The sequence below is a fragment of the Sorex fumeus genome, unplaced genomic scaffold, assembly GCF_029834395.1.
Source record: "Sorex fumeus unplaced genomic scaffold, SorFum_2.1 ptg000030l, whole genome shotgun sequence".
NCBI classification, from domain to species: domain Eukaryota; kingdom Metazoa; phylum Chordata; class Mammalia; order Eulipotyphla; family Soricidae; genus Sorex; species Sorex fumeus.
In genome coordinates this window covers 6366241-6387938 of record NW_026606087.1, presented here as the reverse complement: position 1 = coordinate 6387938, position 21698 = coordinate 6366241, and the positions used below count along the sequence as shown (strand labels likewise).

At 46.4% G+C, this 21698-nt stretch overlaps 1 protein-coding gene across 1 annotated transcript in view; it reads right to left on the bottom strand.

Annotated features, from left to right (window-relative positions):
• GALNT18 (polypeptide N-acetylgalactosaminyltransferase 18) overlaps positions 1 to 21698 on the bottom strand; it is a 379034-nt gene that overhangs the window by 171736 nt on the left and 185600 nt on the right. The window contains exon 2 of the mRNA XM_056116106.1: positions 7471 to 7663. Within this exon, the coding sequence (XP_055972081.1) occupies positions 7471 to 7663 (193 nt within the window). The remainder of the gene's footprint in view (positions 1 to 7470; positions 7664 to 21698) is intronic.

Genomic DNA, 21698 nt, shown 5'->3' with positions numbered 1-21698 from the left:
CTAGGGCTCAGGATTTAGATATTATTCTATAATCTAAGAAAAAACATCATATGCTTGTCATGTTATCCAATTTCTTTCCTAAGTTGTTCTTCTCTAAACATATTTCCCTTCTGATGTCCCTCAAAATCCAATTCTGCAATGCTGATCTGAGTGGCAAGGAATAAAATTATGATCTTCCTTTTACAAGACATCATATCTCCATTAATATGGTTCAAGTTTACTCTTCCTTCAAGAGCAACCACATGAGACTAGCAACTCACAGTGAGCTAAACACTTACTAAGATTCAGGAGTATTTCCAAGAGGACATTAGAGAAGGAGAATTTCCCTTCAGTTGTGCTTGGGGACACAGTACAAACACCAATACAAGAGTTAGTCTTTATCCCTTTGTCTGAAATATGCTCTTGAGTTGTTCACAGAACCACCATCCCAAACCAGAAAGGTTCCCCTGGGCTCACCAGCAGAGGTACATTCCTATAGACAAAGACCCAGGCAAAAATATTGCCTCTATCTTGCATAGTCTGTGGGGACTTGAACAAGACTTTTTTTCCCTTTATTTTAAAAAAATATGTGCTGTTATTATATTTTTGACAGAAAAATAATATATTCAGTAATTTTACTAAAACAAATTTACACATTGAAAGTAACATATTACTTTAGTTTCATTTTTTAAAGTAAAGCAAAAACTTTTTATTTAAAGAAATTTAGAGAACTCTAAAGGGGGAGAGAGAGAGAGAGAGAGAGAGAGAGAGAGAGAGAGAGAGAGAGAGAGAGAGAGAGAGAGAACATGCATAGACTTCTCCAGAGTGGAAAAAGCAGAAAATGGCTTTGAGGAGAGTATTATATACAATTTCTGCACGTTATCTTGGCCTGGAGTTCTCTGCATATATTAAAGTTAATCTGATGTTGTCACAGGAAAGCCTTGAACTTTTGATGGTTCTTTCATATTCTTAATTAGATTCTCCTTTAGATTTTCCCCTAGCTTCTTCTTTTCTGAGGGAGTCTAACCTTCCCTGGGTTGTATCTCAGTTTCTCTTCCTCCAAAGGACTCCGTATTTTCATCTCAAAGGGATATGTTCCTCATAGTTTTGGGTTATTTCAGGGTTGAGCATTTTCTTCAAAGTTTTATTATTTCCTAGAATCTCATTACCAGCATGCCCCCATCCATCTGGCTGCAGTATTGCCTCTTAGAGATTTCATCTCCTTAAATGTTTAAGGGGTACATAATTTCTGGAGGAAATTGATTTATGAGAGTCAAAGATCATGTGTGTTAGGGGTACAATGTTACCACCCAGGGTCTGACACCAATGTGCCAATACAAGTTTTTTTTACCTTGAAAATATTTCATAGTCTTTTGCACATAATGGAGGTAGTAAAAATATCTTTAAAGAGATTTTGGAGTGGTATGAAATGAGAAAACAAGCATTAGTCAGTTTGTGGAAGTGAGTGAGTGGTAGCTCTTGGAGGATATCCTGGTGACAACTTCCAGATGGTCCCGCAAACTTCATTTAGCCAAATGGGCCATCTAAGGCCACACTTGCTCAACTCCTTAAGCCATAACCGTCACTCACTTTCTCTTCCCCCTTTATGTGCACTTGTCATTTGGGCTCACCTGGATAATCCAGAACAATGCTTCACTTAAGAAAACCGCTGGAGGGCCCCACAGCTCCTGGAGAATGCTCCAGGTCCTAAACAGAGCCGATACCATGGGGAGGTCCCAGATGGGGTAGGTGCTGCATCTCACCTTCTCCAGATGGAATCCCAGTGACCATGAGCCTCTACAAGCATAGCTATGGCATGCGGGAGCCAGGGCATTTTTTTCCAAACCGTGTGGCCGCTTACACAGCTGTGCGACATCTCCTTATATACAAAGTGATCATGGTCACGGTCACGGTTCTCCCGTTGTTCATCGATTTGCTTGAGCGGGCCCAGTAACGTCTCCATCATGAGACTTATTGTTACTGTGTTTGGCATATCGAATACGTGATCAATGGAAAGTAAATCATCCAACGTTTCTCCCTGAAAATCAGGCTTAACTCTTTTGCAAACCACAACACCCAAAAGGAGAGAGAGAACAGAGGGGAATGCCCTGCCACAGAGGCAGGGTGGGATAGGAGGACTGGGGGGTGGGAGGGATGTGGGATCCATGGTGGTGGGAAATGGGCACTGGTGGAGGGATGGGTATTCGAAATGAATAAATTAATTTAGAAAAATAAAATAAAAATTAAATAAATAAATAAAATATCTTACAGGGGAAAAATAGTCCTCTGGTTAGGAGATTTTTTTTCCACCTGTAACCTTTATCCTTCTTGGCCTCACAGTAGTAGCATGGACTCAGAGGAAGCAGGATTAGAACATGGGCACCCTGGGAAGGACTTTATTCTGCCTCCCACACACACCCAGGTAGCCATCCCTACTGGCTCCAATGTGAGAGACCTCAGCTGTGTGTCTGGAGATATGGAGAAGATGAAGACCCCAGTGTTCTCCTATCCACACACCCACAGGATGGCAGCACATTGCCACCTAAGGGGCATCCCAGCTGCCTCTGGGCCTCCCTACCTGGTTCCAGCCACATTTTTTCTATGGTAACCCATCCTGCTCCTTCACACTTGCTGCTGGCATGGACTCTCTCCTCCACAGTGGTGAGGGGTACCCTGTTCCCCCTAACCAAACTTTCAAGCCTCAGTCCTAGACCCTCTCTCACCAGTTGGTGGTCCACTGAAGAATGTGCTCCTCAGGGAACACTGGAAAGAAGGGTGGCAGCATGACTGACCAGGTTTTGAGTCTCTGAGGTTCTACCAGCAAGAGGCAGGAAGCAGCACTCCTGAAGGCTCTGCTCTGAGCTACCTTGGAGGAAGGCCACTGCGTTGCCATGGCAGCGTGAAAGGCCCGACACTAGAGCTCCAAAATACCTTTCTTTTCCTCCACCTGAATGCCCACTAGTTCAGGTGCTGTCCTTCCATATTGGTCTGGCCCCCGTCAGGAAATAAGCACCAATGTCAGGTAGTGGTGAGGCCCCACAATCCACCTGCCTGCCTCACCATCATGGATGGGGGCTTCACCCTCCATGCACTGAGTTGGTGAGTTTGTTTTAAACATGCAACAAAAACAACAACAACAACAACAACAACAACAACACACACATATACACACTCATAACACCTTCACATAATCACAGCCTGCCTTCTCAGTGACCTCCCAAAAGACCTGTTTTCTTCCTCTCTATCCTATGTAGGTGGTAATGTATGTCCTGGCAGGCAATAGAAGACCGTGAAAGTGTGTGGTCTGGCTCTGGTCCATGATGGGACAGACACATCTGCTTCTTGTCATAGTGGACAGCCGCTTGAAGCTCATCTGCCTGCATTGTGTGTCCCTTGAACAGTGCTATCACTATCTAAAAGCTCTGGTCAGAATAAAAGATCTCACTCACAAGGGCAAAAGGACTTCCCCCATCTCACTCATACCTTCTTTTTGAAAAACGGTTGCTTAATGAAGCAGAAGGAGAAAAACAGAAGCCAGATAATCTTCCTCTTAAGAGGCAGAGAGAAACAAAAGGAAGGGAGCAATGTCCAGTGAAAAAGAGCCCTGGCTCAGGACAGCACTGAGGCTAGCAAGGCGGGCCAGTCCTCCATGGTGCTGAGACATCAGCACTTTGGTGGTGTTGTGGCGGCGTGGTGAGGGCACACTGTGCCCCTAAATCATATCCACATTTACACTCCTGTTACCCAAACATTATTGTAATTAAAAATAAATTTATGGGAAGGGGCACAGAAGAGAAACAGGGGACACTGGTGGAGAGAAGTGGACATTGGTGAAGGGACTGGTGTATAACTGAAATTCAATCACGAATAACTTTGAAACTCATGATTATTCAATTAAAATTTTTTTTAAAAAATTAAGTTGAAGTTGAATTTCCATGCAGCAGAATAGAAGGATGCAGGGGTCTGAAGTAGGTAGTCTGCTTAGGTTTGACGAATCAACATAACACATGGATTCTGGTCCTGGTCCTTCCCTGTCCCTTTGCTCTATTTGTCCTAGTAGGCCAGTCATGTTGGAGCTTTCTGAGAAGGAGAATATGAGGGACCCTGAGAGGCAGGACGGAGCCCCAGAGGAGCTAGAGAGTGTTTGGTGCCTGTGTTGGGGGAGAGGGCGTGAACAGGGTACAGTCAGACTGGAGGGTCACTTTCTCTCCTTCAGTCCTGAGGACTGTCCTTCCATGCCCCAAACGAGAGGGCAAACAAGTGTCTTGTTCTAGCAAAGCCCTTCTGTGGGCTCCTGGGGGGTGGGGACACACCAATGACTCCCCTCCAGCTCCCCCCAATTCTTCCCACTTGGATGGCGCAGGGGCATGCTCTGTTCCTATCCCAGAGTACAGAGAGGAGGAATCCCATCCTGAGTTCCCCTCAGTCAAGTGTCAGGGCACCCCAGGAAAGGTAGCCTCCCTCTTCACAGACATGAGAGCCCAGGTGGGGCCAAGGACACAGTTGTGTGTCCGGTCCCTGTGAAACTCCATTCCCAGGGAGGGAGGTCAAATCATCAATGGGTGACCATCAGACAACCCTCAGCAGGTCCTGCACCAGACAGGGCACCGTGGGCCCTCAAGTCCAGCCCCGACTCAGCAGCAGGGATGCCTGCTCCCCAAGATCATGGGGAGATAGAGAGGCCAGACTCCCCGGATCCCCATTACCAAGTCAGATCCCTGCATGTCTCTGAGTTCTGAGAGTCGCCTTAGCAAATGACCAGATGCAAGGAGGGGTCAGGGTAGCCAGCCAGATATAGGGGGACAATCTGGGACTCCTGACTGGGCCTCTGACTGGGGGGTGATTTTACATGAACTCCAGATGAGTTTTAGATGAACAAAAACTGTGGGTACTCAGCTGCCTCATACATAAGTCTTTGTGGGACGCTCTTCTTTGGTACCAGAAGTATGGGGAATGTGAGAATGAAAGGAGACTCTGTGTGTGCTCCAGAAAGCACCTTCTTGTGACTTGTAGAAGGTCACCAGGAAGCGCCAGTGGTGACATAAAGTGCCCTGGTATGTTCCTGGGCATGGGTTGCCCATAAAATTTGGTGGAGGAGGACAGTGAAAACACTGAAAGTCAGTTTCCATGGTGAGTTAACAGGAGAAACCAAGCAATCGCCAGGTACAAGCAAGGTGGGTGTGTTTTGGGTGGAAATGAGCACACAAAGAAGCAGTGTTCTACTCAGCACACCCTTGCTTCCTGTGGTCCACTGGTCGCCCTTGAACTCTGGGTGTGTCTGGCAACGCTGAGCGGAGGGAGTCTCTGGCGTCCAAGTGTGTAGAGAGAGGGCCCTTTTCAGACCTGGCCTTGAAGGCTACTGTGGAGCCAGGAGGCTCCAACCTGCCTCTTCCAACAGCCTCTGCTCTTCTCTCTGCAAAAGGGGTTGCCAGAGGTACCTTGCCACACTAGACAGGCATGAGTGCCGGAGGAGTTGTAACTCTTCTTATGGAAGGACGGCCTTCCTACGAAGTTCTTGCTTCTCTCCAGCAACCCAGGAGGAAACTATAGATTTCTTTTCACCTGGAGTCGTCAAAGAACCCTTCTCAGCAAGCCGGGATGTCTGGACTGGCTCTTCTGTCTGCCTCCTGACAGGCATTTCTTTCTTGGAACTCACTGGCTCTGAGTGGCCCTTCTTGGAGAGGCAGCCTGGCTGGCCTCTGCCACCTCTTCTACCCTTCCCTCTGTGACTTCCTGCATTTATCCCAAGGCACCACCCTCAGTGAAGGCCGGGGGGGGGGGGTGTCTCTGGTGAGCTGGGTGCTCAGGAAGCCTTGTGCCAAGCCTAAGAGTGGGAAATGTCAAAGGTCAGAACTTGGCATCCAACTGCCTGGGGCACCTTGGCCCACTGCCTTATCCAGATACAAGTCATCTTGCTGTTCTTGCGTTTCCTTGGCTCTGTATGGGAAGGAAAGACTAACCCCTTCCTTCTCTTCATACAGAGCTGGGAAAGTGACCAGGAAGGGCAGTGCGACAAACCCAGCCCATGAGATGTCGATTATTGTTGAGCCGTGTTGCCATCTGCAATATCCACCCTCTCTCAGAGTTCTTCCTTCCTCTCTGGTTAGTAACAAAGAGGCATTGAGCTGGGCCTGGGTTCTGCGTCAGAGCTAGCTACAATATCCATAGCATAGGGCCAAGGCATGGCCAAAGCAGAGCACTGCCTGCAAAGGTGACTTGCTTTCTCATGTCCTTTTGGTCTTTGCTCAAAAATCACCTTCTTACTGAAGTCTCCCTGATCTCTCCTTTAAAATCCCATTTCCTCTTATTTCAGGCTGTAACTGTCTCTTTCCCCCACATGAATTATTTTACTATTTTTTTTAAATAGAGGGGCCACCTCTGATGGTGCTGAGAGGCAAGTGTCTTACAGTGTAGACAGAACTGCGAATGGAACTCAAACCCCTGCAAAACCTAGGCATTCTACCACTTGGGCAATCCTACCATTCCCCCGTTTCCCCACTCTATACTCACTTATATCAATAAATACCATCTAAAACATACATGTATTTAAATTGCTTCATTTATTATCTATCCCTAGCCAACTAAAATGCAAACTATCAGAAGCTTATTCCCCATGCTATCCCTGGGTCCAGATTTTGCCAGCACATAATGGTTGCTCAATAAATACCATTGATGAACATGCACTTTTCTCTCCCTTTATGGATCCTCAGTTGCTCTTTTATCCCTAGATCCAGGGCTCCTGGGCCAGTAAAATCATTACCCGTCACACAGCATACAGCAGGTGCTCAATAAATGCTGATGGTCCTGAACTAAGCTCTCTTCCCAAAACAACACAGAACTGAGAGGCAAGCAGTTTCCTGAAAACTCTAGTTATCAGCCCATTGTGGCTTACAGTATTAAGAAAATCATAAAATTAAAGAGAAAGGGGAGTAGAAGTTGTGAGGGAAGGGGGTCTCAAAAAGTTAATGAGATTTTTCTCAACTGTGATACGTGCCCACATTTTTAATAATTAGGCATTATCAAAACTCCAACTGAAACTTAAAGAAACATCTTCTGTAATGGAGAGAAGTCAGGCTGACTCCTCTGCTGGGTGTAATGACTTGTTAGCCCCGGAAGACAGATGTACTTTAAAAAACTAATTTACAGAAGAAAAAAATAATTGTTCATAAAAATGCAACTAATTGGGTTAAAATGACTTATTAATAGGAATGCCAGATGATTCTAGTGCCCTTCAGGAGAAAATTAGGTTATTAATCCCCATAATAGCTCATCAAAGAAAAATTGCCCTCTGCTTAGCAGATGGAGAAACTGAGGCTGAGGGTGGAGAAGGGGCAGAGTGACCTGTCCAAGGCAGGCCGAGGAGACAGACCTCAGTTAAAGCAGGAAAGGGGCCTGGAGTCCAGCTGTACAGTTCTGGCTCTGTCCCCAGCCCACTGGTGATGTCCTCCCCCTACAGGTAGGTCCACAAGGCCAAGTCCTGACTCTGCTCACCCACTGGGCCTGAGGTCGGGGAGGGGCCGGTCGAGGGGCAGGCGGTCACTGAGGTAGGCGTTGTAGCCGTAGTACTGGAACTGCTTCAGGGCCACACGTCGGCCTTCAGGGCTGAGCTCCTGGCCCCAGTGTGCAAACAGAGAGGAGTCTGTGAAGGGTTCAGCCTCTGTCTCCTCAGGCTTGGCAGGAGCTTCTGGAGAGAGAAGGGACAAAGAGACAGTGGGTCAGAGTGTACCCCTGCATATGCCACAACCACCCTCTCCCTTCCTCACCACTGTCACAGGGAAAATTATCTTAGCCCCATATTGAGAGATAAAGGGTAGAGAAGACTGAAATTACCAACCCTTCCCAAGTATATCCATACATTCACTCACCCATCCGTCCGTCCATCCATCCATCCATCCATCCATCCATCCATCCATCCATCCATCCATCATCTACCCAAAAAAGTTGGCACAAGAAATATGGAAACCCCATTAACAACTTGCCAAGAAACTAAAAGAGGAAACCTTGTAGCCCCATAAATTCAAGTGGGAACCCCTCTGTCTACAGTTGTCCTCTTCCACAGATGTGGTGGTCTCAGCCCTTCAACTGGGCTGCTTCTGCTTTTCTTTCCCAAATTGTATCCTATTCTCTGCCAGGCTCGAGCCCACCCCACACTCTATTCCTGTGCCTGATGTGTTCCATCCCACCTCCCTCTCCATTGCCTGGCCCTGCTGGGCATTAGATGCCTCCAGGTCAGTATGCTGCTAAGAGCTCCCCAAACCCACCAAATCGCTTCCTGACATTTTCAGATTCTGTGTACCAAAATGAACAAACCATTTGCAGCTAAGGTGTTTTTCCAGCCCAGATCAACCAACTCTGGGTCTTTGTCAAGTTTGGCAGAGGAACCCCATGCCAGGTCAAGTGGAAACCCAAACATAGCATAGTTTCCCACGCATTCACAGAAAATGGAGGGACAGAATTACTGACAGAGTGGAAACTTTGGATTCACACAGCCAGGGACTAAACTTTATGCTCCAAGGAGAAAAGGATAGTGGGTCCTAGGGACCAAAGGACCAAGATCTTTAGAGGAATTCATCTTTCAGCAATGAATTTTCAGACATATGAATTTCCAATGTTGTACCCATGAAACTTACAGTACAATGCCACTTCTATGAAAAAAAAAACTTAAATAAGAAGTCCTTGCTTCACTATTCACTGGCCATACACAAATACTTAAACTTTCTAGGCTTTGATTTGCCCACCTGGCACATAGAGGTCATACTTATACTTCACACCCCAAATATGTGTGATAATTATATAAAAGATGCATTAAAAGCATCTTCTCAGAGTAAATGCATGAATAATGCAGCTAGATGATAGCAAGTTTAAAGCCTTCCAGCTCATTCAAGTGTCTCTCTTAGGGAAGACCCAGGTAGGTCTTGTCTGACCTAAGTGGAAGGACTCTAACTTCTAAATGTGTTCCCAGGAACAGGGAGTTGGGCAAAGGATTTAAAGCGAGAAACTAGAAGCTTAAGAGAGATGTCATATGCCCCAAATGGCAACTTCCAAGCTCATAAAAATGCAGCCTGGATTCTGGAACAAGGCAAGTGCACAGGCAGAAGCAGAAGCAGCAAGGCCAGGAGAGACAGGAATGGAAAACTGTCCCCTCAGTTGGAAGTGTGCTGTAGACTAGGGCAAGTAACTGAAAATGTCAGACTGCAAATAGACTAGGGACTATAGTCCCTGAATTCTAGAGGGAGAAGAACTCAGAGCTACAGGACCAACATTTCATAAGAGACTGTCAGGAGAACCAGTCTGGAGAGAGGAAGATCTGGGAACAAAAGAGACCTACACAAACACAGAGTACCCTGATGATGGAAGGATGGCTCAGCATAAGAGTGGGATTCCAGCACAGGATGTAAATGAGCATGTTGCAGAAGAAAGCAGCAGTTATGGATCCTGGAAACTAGAAAGCCCCTGACCCAGAAAGTAAAGAGGAAGCTGAGGCCAGAGCCTCTAGTAAGAGATGCCAACATACAGTTGAACAGCACTGATGCTCTCAGTAATGGATGAAGGAGCACCTCTTCTCTCCTTGGGACAGCCCCAGTGGAAGGTCCATGGAATGCCAGCGTCATTCTCATAGTGGCCATGAGCCCAGCTCTACCACAAGAATTGCTCACATATCAACTCATCTCACCCGATGAGGGGGAAACAGGTTTCGTCTCCCAGGTCACGGAGTGCAAAGGAGGCATGGAGAGAATAAGAATTTTGCCTGGTTTCACCCAGAAGAAAGTGGAGGAGTTGAGAGTCCAGATGGGCTGTTTCCTGACACAGGGGTCCTAATCAGCTGTCTCAAAATAGCAACGTGCTGGTAAATTCCAAACTATGGAACTATGGCACATCATCTTGGTGACCAGTTTTCCTCACAGATACAAAAGGAAACTCAGATTAGAAGGTTGGAAGGTATATTACACACACACACACATGTACACACACTGTGTATATATATATGTGTGTGTGTGTGTGCATATATAAACATATATATGAAATGCAAACTATGTAAGCATATATAAACTAATGAAGAAGTCTTAGGGGTGTCTGATTAATATGATGAGTTCCATTCCAGAGCTCAGGGTGCACTTGTTTTTCTCATTTTGTCATGTGAGAAGAGAAGCAAAGGGTCGACATGATCTTGAAGGTCCTTGTACTCTAAAAAGATATATGACTCATTCATCTGAAATGGAGGGGGGTAGTAAAATCTACATCAGTGAACCAACTGAATCATGGAATATTTAACAGAAACGCAATTTTACTGCCCTCACGTACCTAATTGGATAGTCCCAAGTTAAAATGAGATCAGTTAGTGAAAAAATTATGATTCACAATTTTGCTTGCATTGCAGAATAATATTTTATAAACATACTAAAGACCGGGGTCACAGCACATCACTCAGTATGGGTATGAATGACAACCTGAAACTAGTGGGTCCTAAATGGTGTATTAGGACACAACAGAGGGAAGAAATGCTGCTTGCTAAGTCCACCCCACTCCATCACTACCACCAAATTCAGGCACTGGGCTGGCAGGTGATAACATTTGAGTTTACTTTTGTCATGTTTGTGGGTGTGGAACTCCATGAATGCAGTTTTCAGAGGTATCACTGACTCCCATCAGTGTATCCAACTCTTACCTGGGCTCCATGTGCTATTTTAAAATAAATGAGACAATCAGTAACCCAGAAACTTGTATTCATGAGTGAAATATTGCCTTTCTCCTCTCCTTATGTCTTTTTCATAGTTTACTTTAAAACAATGTGCTTTTTGTATAGATAGAGGAAGACAGTTAATATTATGCTTTTGTAACTTGGGAGTTAATTGACTCTGAATAATATTTACTCATGAGCATCTGTTTTCTCAACTTAAGCTTCAGTTGCCCTTAGTTCCTAACACCCCAACAGCAGGGTCCCAACAAGAGACTGAATGGAACCCAGGGCAAGCCATGAGCTACCCTGGAATTGAAATGAGCCAGGCCAAAGTGCCACAATACTTAACTATAAGTTAAGAGCATGGTCATGGACAAATGCTGTCATGATTCAAAAAGTAACAATGAGATCGGGACCCTGCTAGGGTTAGGAAAGACGAATCTGGCCTAAGCAGTGTAGTCTGAGATCTGTAGTGAGATTACCCCAGGAGAGCAATCCTATAAGCTTAATGTATCTTACTGTGTCCATACAAAATTATTAATATTTTGAATGTATGTTTACTGGACTAAGGGAAGGAAAAACACACCTATAAATAGAATTCCACTCTTGGGTGGGTCGTCCTGCTAAATGAGACTCTGTCCTAGAATAAGCTTCCCCTGAGGAAGCTTTACCTCTGTTGATTGTATAACCATACTACATGTAATTATTACCCCAACCCCTTTTGATTTGGGATTTAACTAAGGCTGGAAGAGTGGGCTGGGGGATCCAGAAAGAGAATGAAGTAGAAGAGGCAGAATCAGAAGAATCAGAGGAGAATGGAGATGAGATTGGAATGATCTGCAATTTATACCAACCAGCCTGGCCCTCATTTTCACCTTCGTCCGCCCATCATCATTGGCTTCCCAGGGGTGGGGGAAGTGGTGTGAGACCATCGAATGCAGGCAGTGAGAGAGAGAGAGAGGCACCGTGGCCCTTTGTAATTTATTTTTTGAATTTACACAGTTACTTTAAATTCAGGGGAGCCTGGCACGCTCCCCGTGGTGTATTCAATATGCCAAAAACATTAACAAGTCTCACAATGGAGACATTACTGGTGCCCACTTGATCAAATTGATGAACAAGGGGAGGACAGTGCTACATTGCAGTGCTATACAGTTACTATACACAAGGAAAAAAGGATGCAAAGGTTAAGTGACTAATCCAAAGCCACCTAGTTTTTCAGGGCGTTGGGAAAAATCAGGCTTCATCCAAACCCCTCATTCTTTCTTCTCTACCATGAGGGCAATTTAAGATCCGAGGGCCTAATTTAGGACACCATTTTTTTAAACGAAAGCTTTATTGAAATACCATTGTGTTCGCAACACCATTGTGTCTATGTCACTTATGGCTGCCCTGCAAGGACAGAGTTGAGTAAGTGGGAGAGACCACAAGGTCTGCAGAGTTGAAAATATTCTCTGGCCACGTAAGAAAATGTGTGCAGAATCTATATGCTATGTCTTACATTTGACATCACTTAGTCAAGAAGATCTTGCCTATGCTAATTCAATTCCATTTTTTTTCCTTTCTCAAAGATTGGTTGACAGCATTGTCTGTAGTCAAAATCCAATGGCTTATACTCCAGTTCTACTGGTTACCAGTTTAATTTAACTTACCCGTCATCTCAATTTTCTTACCTGGAAAATGGATTTGATAGTAATGGTTCATTATTAATGAAACATCACTGGGGCAAACAGACTGACTTCTTTCTCAGCTTTGGCAGGTGTCAAAAACCTGCCTTCCCCTCATGGACACTCACCTTTTGGAGAGCCAGAGAACAGCCAAGAAGCTCATCTCCAGGCTGGCTTTCTAGCCCAGACTTCTAGGGCTCCCCATGTCAGTCCTCCCATAATAGCTTAGCTGTAGGAGGACCTATCAGCTCTGCTTCAGAGAGCATGTGTTCATTCAATCAGCTAAAGCACACACACACACAGACACACACAGACACACACAGACACACAGACACACACAGATGCACGCAGACACACAGACACACACAGACACACACATATGAATTTTTTTCCTGTGCCAAGAGTATTGCCAGGTGTCAGAGATACCAAAGTACCAACACAGGTACCTTCCTAGGGGAGTGTCAAAGTGGATATATACGGGATGCACTCAGGGCTCAGCTCTGTGATAAGTACAGATCACTGGGACCTTCTTGAGGGTGGGAGAACATGCAGGCAGACTTCCTAGAGGAGGGAGTGCTATTAACCCATGAGCTACTACCCCATTCTAAGGCAGGACAAAGCAACTAGAGCGAAGAGTTGGGTTGAGGAGAGCTCAGTGTGGGGCCCAAGGGAGATGGTCTAGGGTGCTGAAACCAGATCACATGGACCAGAACTGTGGGGATCTCAGCAGCCTGGAACAGCCAGAAGGGAGAACCAAAAAGACCGAAAGGCACCAGATTCGCTTTGTTGCTTGGAAACAGTTTATGTGCTTGAGGTCAACGTGCCAGCCATCACAGATCGTACAGACCGAAGGCAAAGAGGAAGAGTTGTGGTTTAGTGAGGAAGTGCAGGCCAAGCCTGGGTGTCAACTGCAAAACTTCTGGCCCTAGAACAGTTTCCTTGATCTACTGGACCTCAGTTCCATTGAGGTGCCCTGAGGAGATGAGGCCAGGAAACCACCGATGCCATGTATCACACTATTCTAGAGGAGAGAGCCATGCTCAGAACCATGACGGGAATTGCTGAAATCACACCCCTTCTGCTTGCAGCCCTAAGGCAGTGCATGGATCCAGACACATGGTCTGGCAGGAGGACTTATAGCCCCAGAAGTTTGCTCAGTTGGATGCCTTGACACCTGGAGTTGTTGGACGCTGGAAGCAGCATAAAGCTCAAGTGAACAGCTGCCACCCAGAGGCTTCCAGGAGGCCTGTCACTCCAGATGCTCTGGCCTGTTTCTCGAGATGCTCCAGACCTTCCTGCCCATCAGCAGCTCAAAGGCTTATGTTTGGCCCACTAAGGACCAGTCTGGGGCTCTGCTCTATGCTGTGGCCAGCATTCCTGCAAGCTGGTAAGTGCCTCTGCCTTGCCGGTAGGTAGATCCTCAGTCACTTGCTCATCCCTTCCTAGCAGAGCCCTGAGATTAGGAAGTAAGGGTTTCTGGAAGAATCCTTTTGATCAGCTCCTCTGCTTTCCCATGTAAGCGTCTTATCTGCACTGTGTGCACCCTGTTTTCCAGAAAGATCTGCCAGCCATTGCATGGGGGATCCGAACAATGCCACGATATAGCCTTGGAGAAATGCCCATGGTTCCTGACATGTGGCCCACTAATGAGAGCAGAGAATAACAGACACATCCTGATGTCCTCTGTGCTAATTCTCAGAGACAGGAGGGAAGGGGCAAAACAGCAGCTGGCGAAACTTTGAGCAATGACTGCTGCCAAAGCCTCGGCTCTGAGCTCCATGCACAGGCTCAGCAGCCAGGCATGAGGATGGCATCTGGAGGTCCCGCCCAGGCTTTTGGACTCAAGGAGGCACGGAGTTTGGAAGCACAAAGCATGCCTGGCTAAGAACAATGTATCTAGGCCTGGACTGGTTGCTTTGGGTGCTCAATCTCGGCAAAGTCGAGAATGCACATCAGAGCAATCACGATCACGACCATCCTGTTGTTTGTCAATTGCCTCGAGCAGGCCCCAGTAATGTCTCCTTCATCCTATCCCTGAGATTTTTTTTAAAAAAATGTCTTATTAAAGGCTCTTTCAGGGTTAGGAGAATGAGACCCATCATTGTTACTGGTATTTGGCCTATTGGGTATACCTCGGGGAGTTTGCCAGACTCTGCTGTGTGGGCAGGTTACATTTGGTACCCTGCCATTTTGTCCAAAGTAAGAATGAGATAATAAGATGTCTCTTCCGGGAGCTGGGTTTTATAGTCTCTGGGTCTTGGCTGTTGATGGGATTACCTGGCGCTGGGGGCAGTTGGTGGGTGTGACCCCTGCCTACTGGAAGATTGAGAATCTGGGTGGTGGATGCTCAGCTCCGATCCAAGCAGGCTTGGAGATCTCAGCCCTGGGACCCGCATGCCTGTGTTCCTCTGCTGGCACCTTCATGCATGTGGAGAGTGGTCTCAGCATAGTGGTGGCTGAGTTTCCTGCCCCCGTGCCTGGCTGTCCTCGCCAGGGCCCCTTGGAGGGGAGCGGGTTGAGTTTCCCTCCCCGCCCTGACCAGGGCTCCGGCAGCCGAAGACCTCCAGAACCAGCCACCACCATTTGCCTTGCATGTGGCCAACCCGGGTTTGATTCCTAGCATCCCATTTGGTCCCCCAAGCACCGCTAGGAGTAATTCCTGAGTGCATGAGCCAGGAGTAACCCTGTGCAACGCCAGGTGTGACCTAAAAGACAAAAGAAAAGAAAAGGAAAGGAAAGGAAAGGAAAGGAAAGGAAAGGAAAGGAAAGGAAAGGATCTGGGGGAAGTTCCCAAAACTGACAGATCCCTCACTGGAAGTGTTTTTCTAGGACCACTTGTCAGATAAGAACCTTTGCCTCCAGGATATGGCTTTTAAAAATTACTATTAAAGGAGTTACTTCCAGTTCTGTGCTTGAGGGTCACTCCCAGTGGCACTCAAGGGACCCTATGGTGCCAGAGATCAAACCTGATGCTATCTCAAGCAAAGCACATGCTCCTTCACCATGAGTCATCTCTGGCCTGAGTCCTGGCTTGATATACCCCATCTGCTTCATTCCTTTGAGGATCCCTCTGAACCCCCTCAGATGGACAGCCTCACAGGACAGCCTTACAGGACAGCACTGCAACTGAGTGAGTCCTAGTTCGGCCCCTTCAGGAGTCAGCATGCTGGATGTTTGCGGAGCTGAGAACAGGGCCCCAGGAGAAGGCTGCGCTTCAAGGAATCTGACCTCCTATGCTCAGAGGGGCAGAGGGATTCAGGGATCCAGTCCTGGCCCATGTGCTAGAATTTGGGACCTGAGGCCACTCCCAGCAGGAAACTAAAAGAGGAACAGGGGATCCAGAGAGAAGCACAGGCTTCTCCTGGTGGGCTTACATGGCAAGGGAGAAGTAGGCATGTGTCTGACTGCAGAGGTTTTGCGGCAGCTTTGGAAGGAAATCCCATCCTTAGTCCAAGGCAGGACTGGCTGGGCCATACTCCCTCACTGACTCGACACCCCAAGTCCTGGGCCTGGGTGTAGATAGGCTCAGGGCGAAGGCGGAAGCATGCAGGGCTGTCGGAACTCCGTGCACACTCAGGGAAGCAAGAAACGGGCCTGACCAGAAATTATGCAGAACGAAAGCTGCTATTAAAGGACCCCAGTTTTTATGCTCCAAGTCAACCATATAAAGAACATGCGGAGAAGCTCATTTTAGGGAGTGACAAATGTATGTATCTTAGGAACCAGGATTTATTGGTACCATTATGTGCTCCTTTAAAGCCACCCTTTAAACGGAGAATTCTGCCGAGGAGATAGAATGAACTCTGAAGCACAGAGCATCATTTTTTCTTTTCCCCGAGAGCTGACAGCCTGGAGCTGAGCACCCAGACTTCTAAATATACACCTCACTGTTCACACATAAAACACAGTGTTTCCACACATCAGTTTCTTGGAATGAACGAGCTGGCCCAACCCTGCGGATATAAAGTGGCACATTTCTCCCGGCACGGAATCGCAGACGGGAATAGCCAAGCTCAGGAGAATGCAGTGTGACCTGTGGAGGTTGGACAGCACCTCCAGACCAAGTGCAGAAGCTGGAATTATCTCCTAGGCCCCAGCATGAGTGATCCCATTATCCTCGCTTTGGGGAACTGCAATCTGGAGTGAGCTGGGAAGGGCATGAACACCTTTCTGTTAGGTTATCTGACCCTTCTCCATCCAGTCTAAGCCTATCCAGGGAAGCTGATGTCTTTGTTCTGGCCATGTGGTTCCTGCAGTGGTTCCTCAATAGTCACAACTGTCACACTGACAGAGGATGAACTCATTCAATTACAACTCATCACTGAGCCTCATGTCAGATTTGATGGGGCTGGGTGGGACCTAAGGATGTGCACTAATAAACACATTTGTAGTGTGTCCTTGAGGCTGCTGGGGGCCGCTCCTGAAAACCAGGCTGGAGAGCTCAGGGTTCACTGACCTTCTCTAGTCCTGGCTCCCACACACACTCCATGACCCTGAGCAAGTCCATCGCCCTCTCTCTTTCTCATGGGATGCAGGCTAAGGCGACCCTTTATCTCCTCAACTGCACGCACAGGGATTCAGCTCACAGACCCTGGCTCTCACAGGGGCTGGTGCTTCTGCTTAGAAGCAGAATGTCCCAAGGAACCTCCAGTTCAGTTCTTTTATTTTAGAAACTAAGACCCAGAAATGTTAAGTGACTTACCCAAGGCCACAAGCTATTTTTTGGTCCAGGGAAGTGGACACAGATAGCCCTTTCAGGCCTTCCTTCCCTGCTCAGCACGTGCACTGACACTCAGGAGCATTCCTGATATGTGGCTCGGGGACAACACTGCTTGATGACCAGGTGGTTCCAACACCTCATATGCAGCCTAACCCCACAGGGTCAGACCAGGTAAACCCGAAAACTTCCTCTCTACGAGATCCCTCACCAGTGTGGCATCCAATTCCAGAGGCCCCCGAAAGCACCTTCAGCCAAGATGTCAAGCTGACAGGGAAAAGAGGGTCTCTGCAGGTTTGGAGGAAGAGGATATTAATCATCAGATCTCGGGCTATTACCCACAGGTCCCAGAGGAGAACAGAGTTCTTATCTGGCTCAGTCACTCCCAGCTGTGTCCTCACACATGGGTACACACACAGAGACACACACACACAGATACACACACACACATACAAGGCTACCCTGAAAACAGATTCCTCTAGTCCCAAGAGTTTTCTCACCGCATGTTGCAAGACCATTAAAAACATGTTATTTCAAAGATGAGAAAAGAACAGTTATAAAAACAAACTTGCAAAAAGAAATACTTTGAGGCTCCCCACCCGTTAAATAACCCACTTCTGACTCTATGCCACTGACAACAGGAAGGATCCCTTGGGTCGGGGAGGGGGGGCGGGTCAGGCTCCAGGGAGCTCCAGGGCTGAGCCTGCTGCCACTCTTGGCAGCTGCTGGTTCACAGGTCCTGTCTTCACCACAGTCCCGGGTCATAAACCTCCCAGCCCTGGCAGCTTTGTCTATATTTGGTGTGGGGGAAGAAGGGTGAATTTGTCCTTCGAAAAAAGTTAACACACAGGCGCTCCCAGCCCCAGGCGCCTGCAGGACCAGCAAAGGCTTTGAATCCAAATGTCAAAGAAACCATCAAAGGAAATAGGCCGTTTCCAAACAAAATCTATTTACCAAGCATGACGGTAAAAGTATTTATCCCGTGAAAGATGCAGAAACCTTTATGATGTCTCAATGCCCGTGCTGTGAGTGAAGCGTGTGTCCAGTGGGACTGCTGCAAAAGCCTGTGACTTTGAAAGAGGGGGCATGACTGCTTTCCATCCAGAAAATTCTCCATTTACCAGCCTAGCTGTGCTGCATGGGCACCTGAGGCAGAGGAAAAAGGCAGGCAGGTCCTGCATTCAACAAAAGAAACCAAAGCTTCAGAAACCATGTCCAGAGGCCAGTAAGAGGTGGGGAGGGAGGATACTGCAGCTCCTTGACCTGTCCCCTGAGGGCCCAGCTTCTTGACCTACCTGTCCCCTGTAGGCTCTGGAAAGCATTCAGATTCCCACCTATGACACAAAGTGACAACGCAGATTTTCCAAAGAGCATCACAAGGTCTATTCCTAAATGCCCAGGAAGGTGAGAAGAGAAAAAGGCAGCTGACCCTGGAGCCCAGGTATCACAGGCTCCCATCTGAGGATGGTCGTTCAGCTGTGAGACCCTGCGGCTCACCTGTGCACCAGCTTCAAGGATGCTAGGAGAACTGAGAGCACTCGGGCTCTGTAAGCTTGATGTAGCAGGTCCAGGTGGCTCCACAGAAACCCCCTGAGGCCCCGACACACTGAACAGGAGATGTCCCCTATCTGTCCTGGTGAAAGGGGCAGTCCCAGTTTCCCCTTGCCAGGGAGAAAGGAAGTCACAGTTTCCTCTTGTCATATGTCTCATCTCTCCCCAATCTATCTATCTACTTGATACCCAACTTCTGGTCTTAACATTCTAGGAGTTACCCAGACCAGAAAATTCTGCCCTGGAGCTTAGGCTCACAGGGAGCTCACTGTGTCTGAGGCAAATGGCTAGGTAGACAAACCAATAACTTCTATATATTCTCTGGAACATTTGACAATTGATAAGAAATGTAAAGATGCCAATTTCCACCAAAAAGTGTCTACAGGAAAAAACTTTTCCTGTAACTCCTTTGCATCCTCTGTAACATTTGTCAATTGATAAGAGATTCAATTGACCAGAGAGCCTTTAAAAGGGGTTACATAAAACTCCCTTTTAACTTAGTCCTATATAAAGTTCCTTCCCTCTTGGGGAACTCCTTTTCTTTTCTCTTCTACTTTCCAATAAACTTTTCTACTCTCCAACTCTGAGTCTGAGCATCTTGATTATTCAATATTTTCATTCTTGAAAATACTGAAGAACCTGGGAATTGCAAATACTAAGGACCGCTGCTGTCACTTCTGCCTTGCCTACATCATTGGTACTGAACAAGAAGCAAATTTTATTTTTTCTTTTTATTTATTATTATTATTATTATTATTAATTTTTATTGGGGAAAAACCATGTGGTACAGTTGTAGACTTACAAATTTTTTGCTTGGGTTTCAATTATACAATGATCAAATACCCATCCCTCCACCAGTGCCCATTCTCCACCACCACTGATCCCAGTATCCCTTCACCCCCCCACCCCCGCCATCCCCCCTGCCTCTGTGGCAGGGCATTCCCTTTTGTTCTCTCTCCTTTTGGGTGTTGTGGTTTGCAAAAGAGGCACTGAGTGGCAATCATGTTCAGTCTACAGTCTACTTTCAGCATGCATCTCCCATCCTGGGAGGATCATCCCAACACCCTTTATTTGGTGCTTCCTTCTCTATCTGAGCTGCCTTTTTCCTTAGCATGTGCGGGTGGCCTCCAAACCATGGAGTGAACCTTCTGATATACTTATCTCGGCTATTCTTGGATGTTAGTCTCCTGTTTTGTTACTTTATGTTCCCCAGATGAATGCAATCTTTCTATATCTGCCCCTCTCTTTCTGACTCATTTTGCCTAGCATGATACTTTCCATGTAGTACCACTTGTATGTAGTTTCATGACTTCATCTTTTCTAACAGCTACATAGTACTCCATTGTGTAGATGTACCAAAGTTTCTTTAACCAGTCATCTGTTCTTGGGCACTCAGGTTTTTTTCCAGATTCTGGCTATTGTAAAGAGTGCAGCAAGGAACATAGAAGTGCAGATGTCACTTCAACTATACTTTTTTTGCCTCTCTGGGATATATTCCCAGGAGTGCTACTGCTGGGTCAAATGGGAGCTCAATTTCTAATTTTTTGAGAATCATCCATACTGTTTTCCAAAAGGGCTGAACCAGTCGGCATTCCCACCAGCATGAAGGAGGGTCTCTTTCTCGTCACATCCGTGCCAGCACTGGCTGATTTTGTTCTTTTGGATGGGGGCCAGTCTCTGTGGTGTGAGATGATATCTCATTGTTGTTTTGATCTGCATCTCCATGATGATTAATGATGTAGAGCATTTTCTCATGTGCCTTTTTGCCATTTGGATTTCTTCTTTGAGAAAGTTTCTGTTCATTTCGTCGTCCCATTTTTTTGATGGGTTTGGATGTTTCCTTCTTGTGGAGTTCAACCAGTACTTTGCATATCCTTGATATCAACCCCTTGTTGGATAGGTATTGGTTGAATATCTTTTCCCATTCTGTAGACTGTCTTTGTATTTTGATCACTGTTTCTTTTTTTTTTTTAATTTTTTTCCCTTTATTTTATTTTATTTTTTTTAAAGTTGTAGATTTACAATTTTTTGTGCTTTGGTTTCAATTATACAATGATCAGATACCCATCCCTCCACCAGTGCCCATTTTCCACCACCATGGATAAAATCCCTCCCACCCCCATCCCCCCACCCCCCCTGTCTCTGTGTCAGGGCAATCCCCTGTGTACTCTCTCTCCTTTTGGGTGTTGTGGTCTGCAAAAGAGGCATTGAGTGGCAAACATGTTCAGTCCATAGTCTACTTTCGACATGCATCTCCCCTCCTGGGAGGATCCTCCAAACATCCTTTATTTGGTGCTCCCTTCTCTATCTGAACTGCCCTTTCCTCTAGGATACCCGGCTGGCCTCTAAGTTATGGAGTAATCCTCCTGGTGCTGATCTCAGCTATTCTTGGGTATTAATCTCATACTTTGTTACTTTATATCCCCCAGATGAATGCAATCTTTCTATGTCTATCCCTCTCTTTCTGACTCATTTCGCTTAGCATGATACTTTCCATATTGTACCACTTGTATGTAAATTTCATGACTTCATCTTTTCTAAGAGCTACATAGTACTCTATTGTGTAGATGTACCAAAGTTTCTTTAACCAGTCATCTGTTCTTGGGCATTCAGGTTTCTTCCAGTTTCTGGCTATTGTAAAGAGTGCTGCAATGAACAAACAAGTGCAGATGTCACTTCGACTATACATTTTTGCCTCTCTGGGATATATTCCCAGGAGTGGTATTGCTGGGTCAAATGGGAGCTCAATTTCTAATTTTTTGAGAATCGTCCATACTGTTTTCCAGAAGGGCTGAACCAGTGGACATTCCCACCAACAGGATCACTGTTTCTTTTGAGGTGCAGAAATTTCTTAGTTTAAGATAGTCCCATTTGTCTATTTCTCTTTTCCCTTTCTTGGCCAGTGGCGTGACATCTTTGAAGATACCATTAGCGTTAATGTCATAAAGGACCTGTACAAAGAAAACTACAAAATTCTACTTCAGGAAATAAAAGAGGACACGAGAAAATGGAAAGATATTTCCTGCTCGTTGATTGGGAGAATTAACGTTGTCAAAATGGCAATACTTCCCAAAGCATTGTACAAATTCAATGCTATCCCTATAAT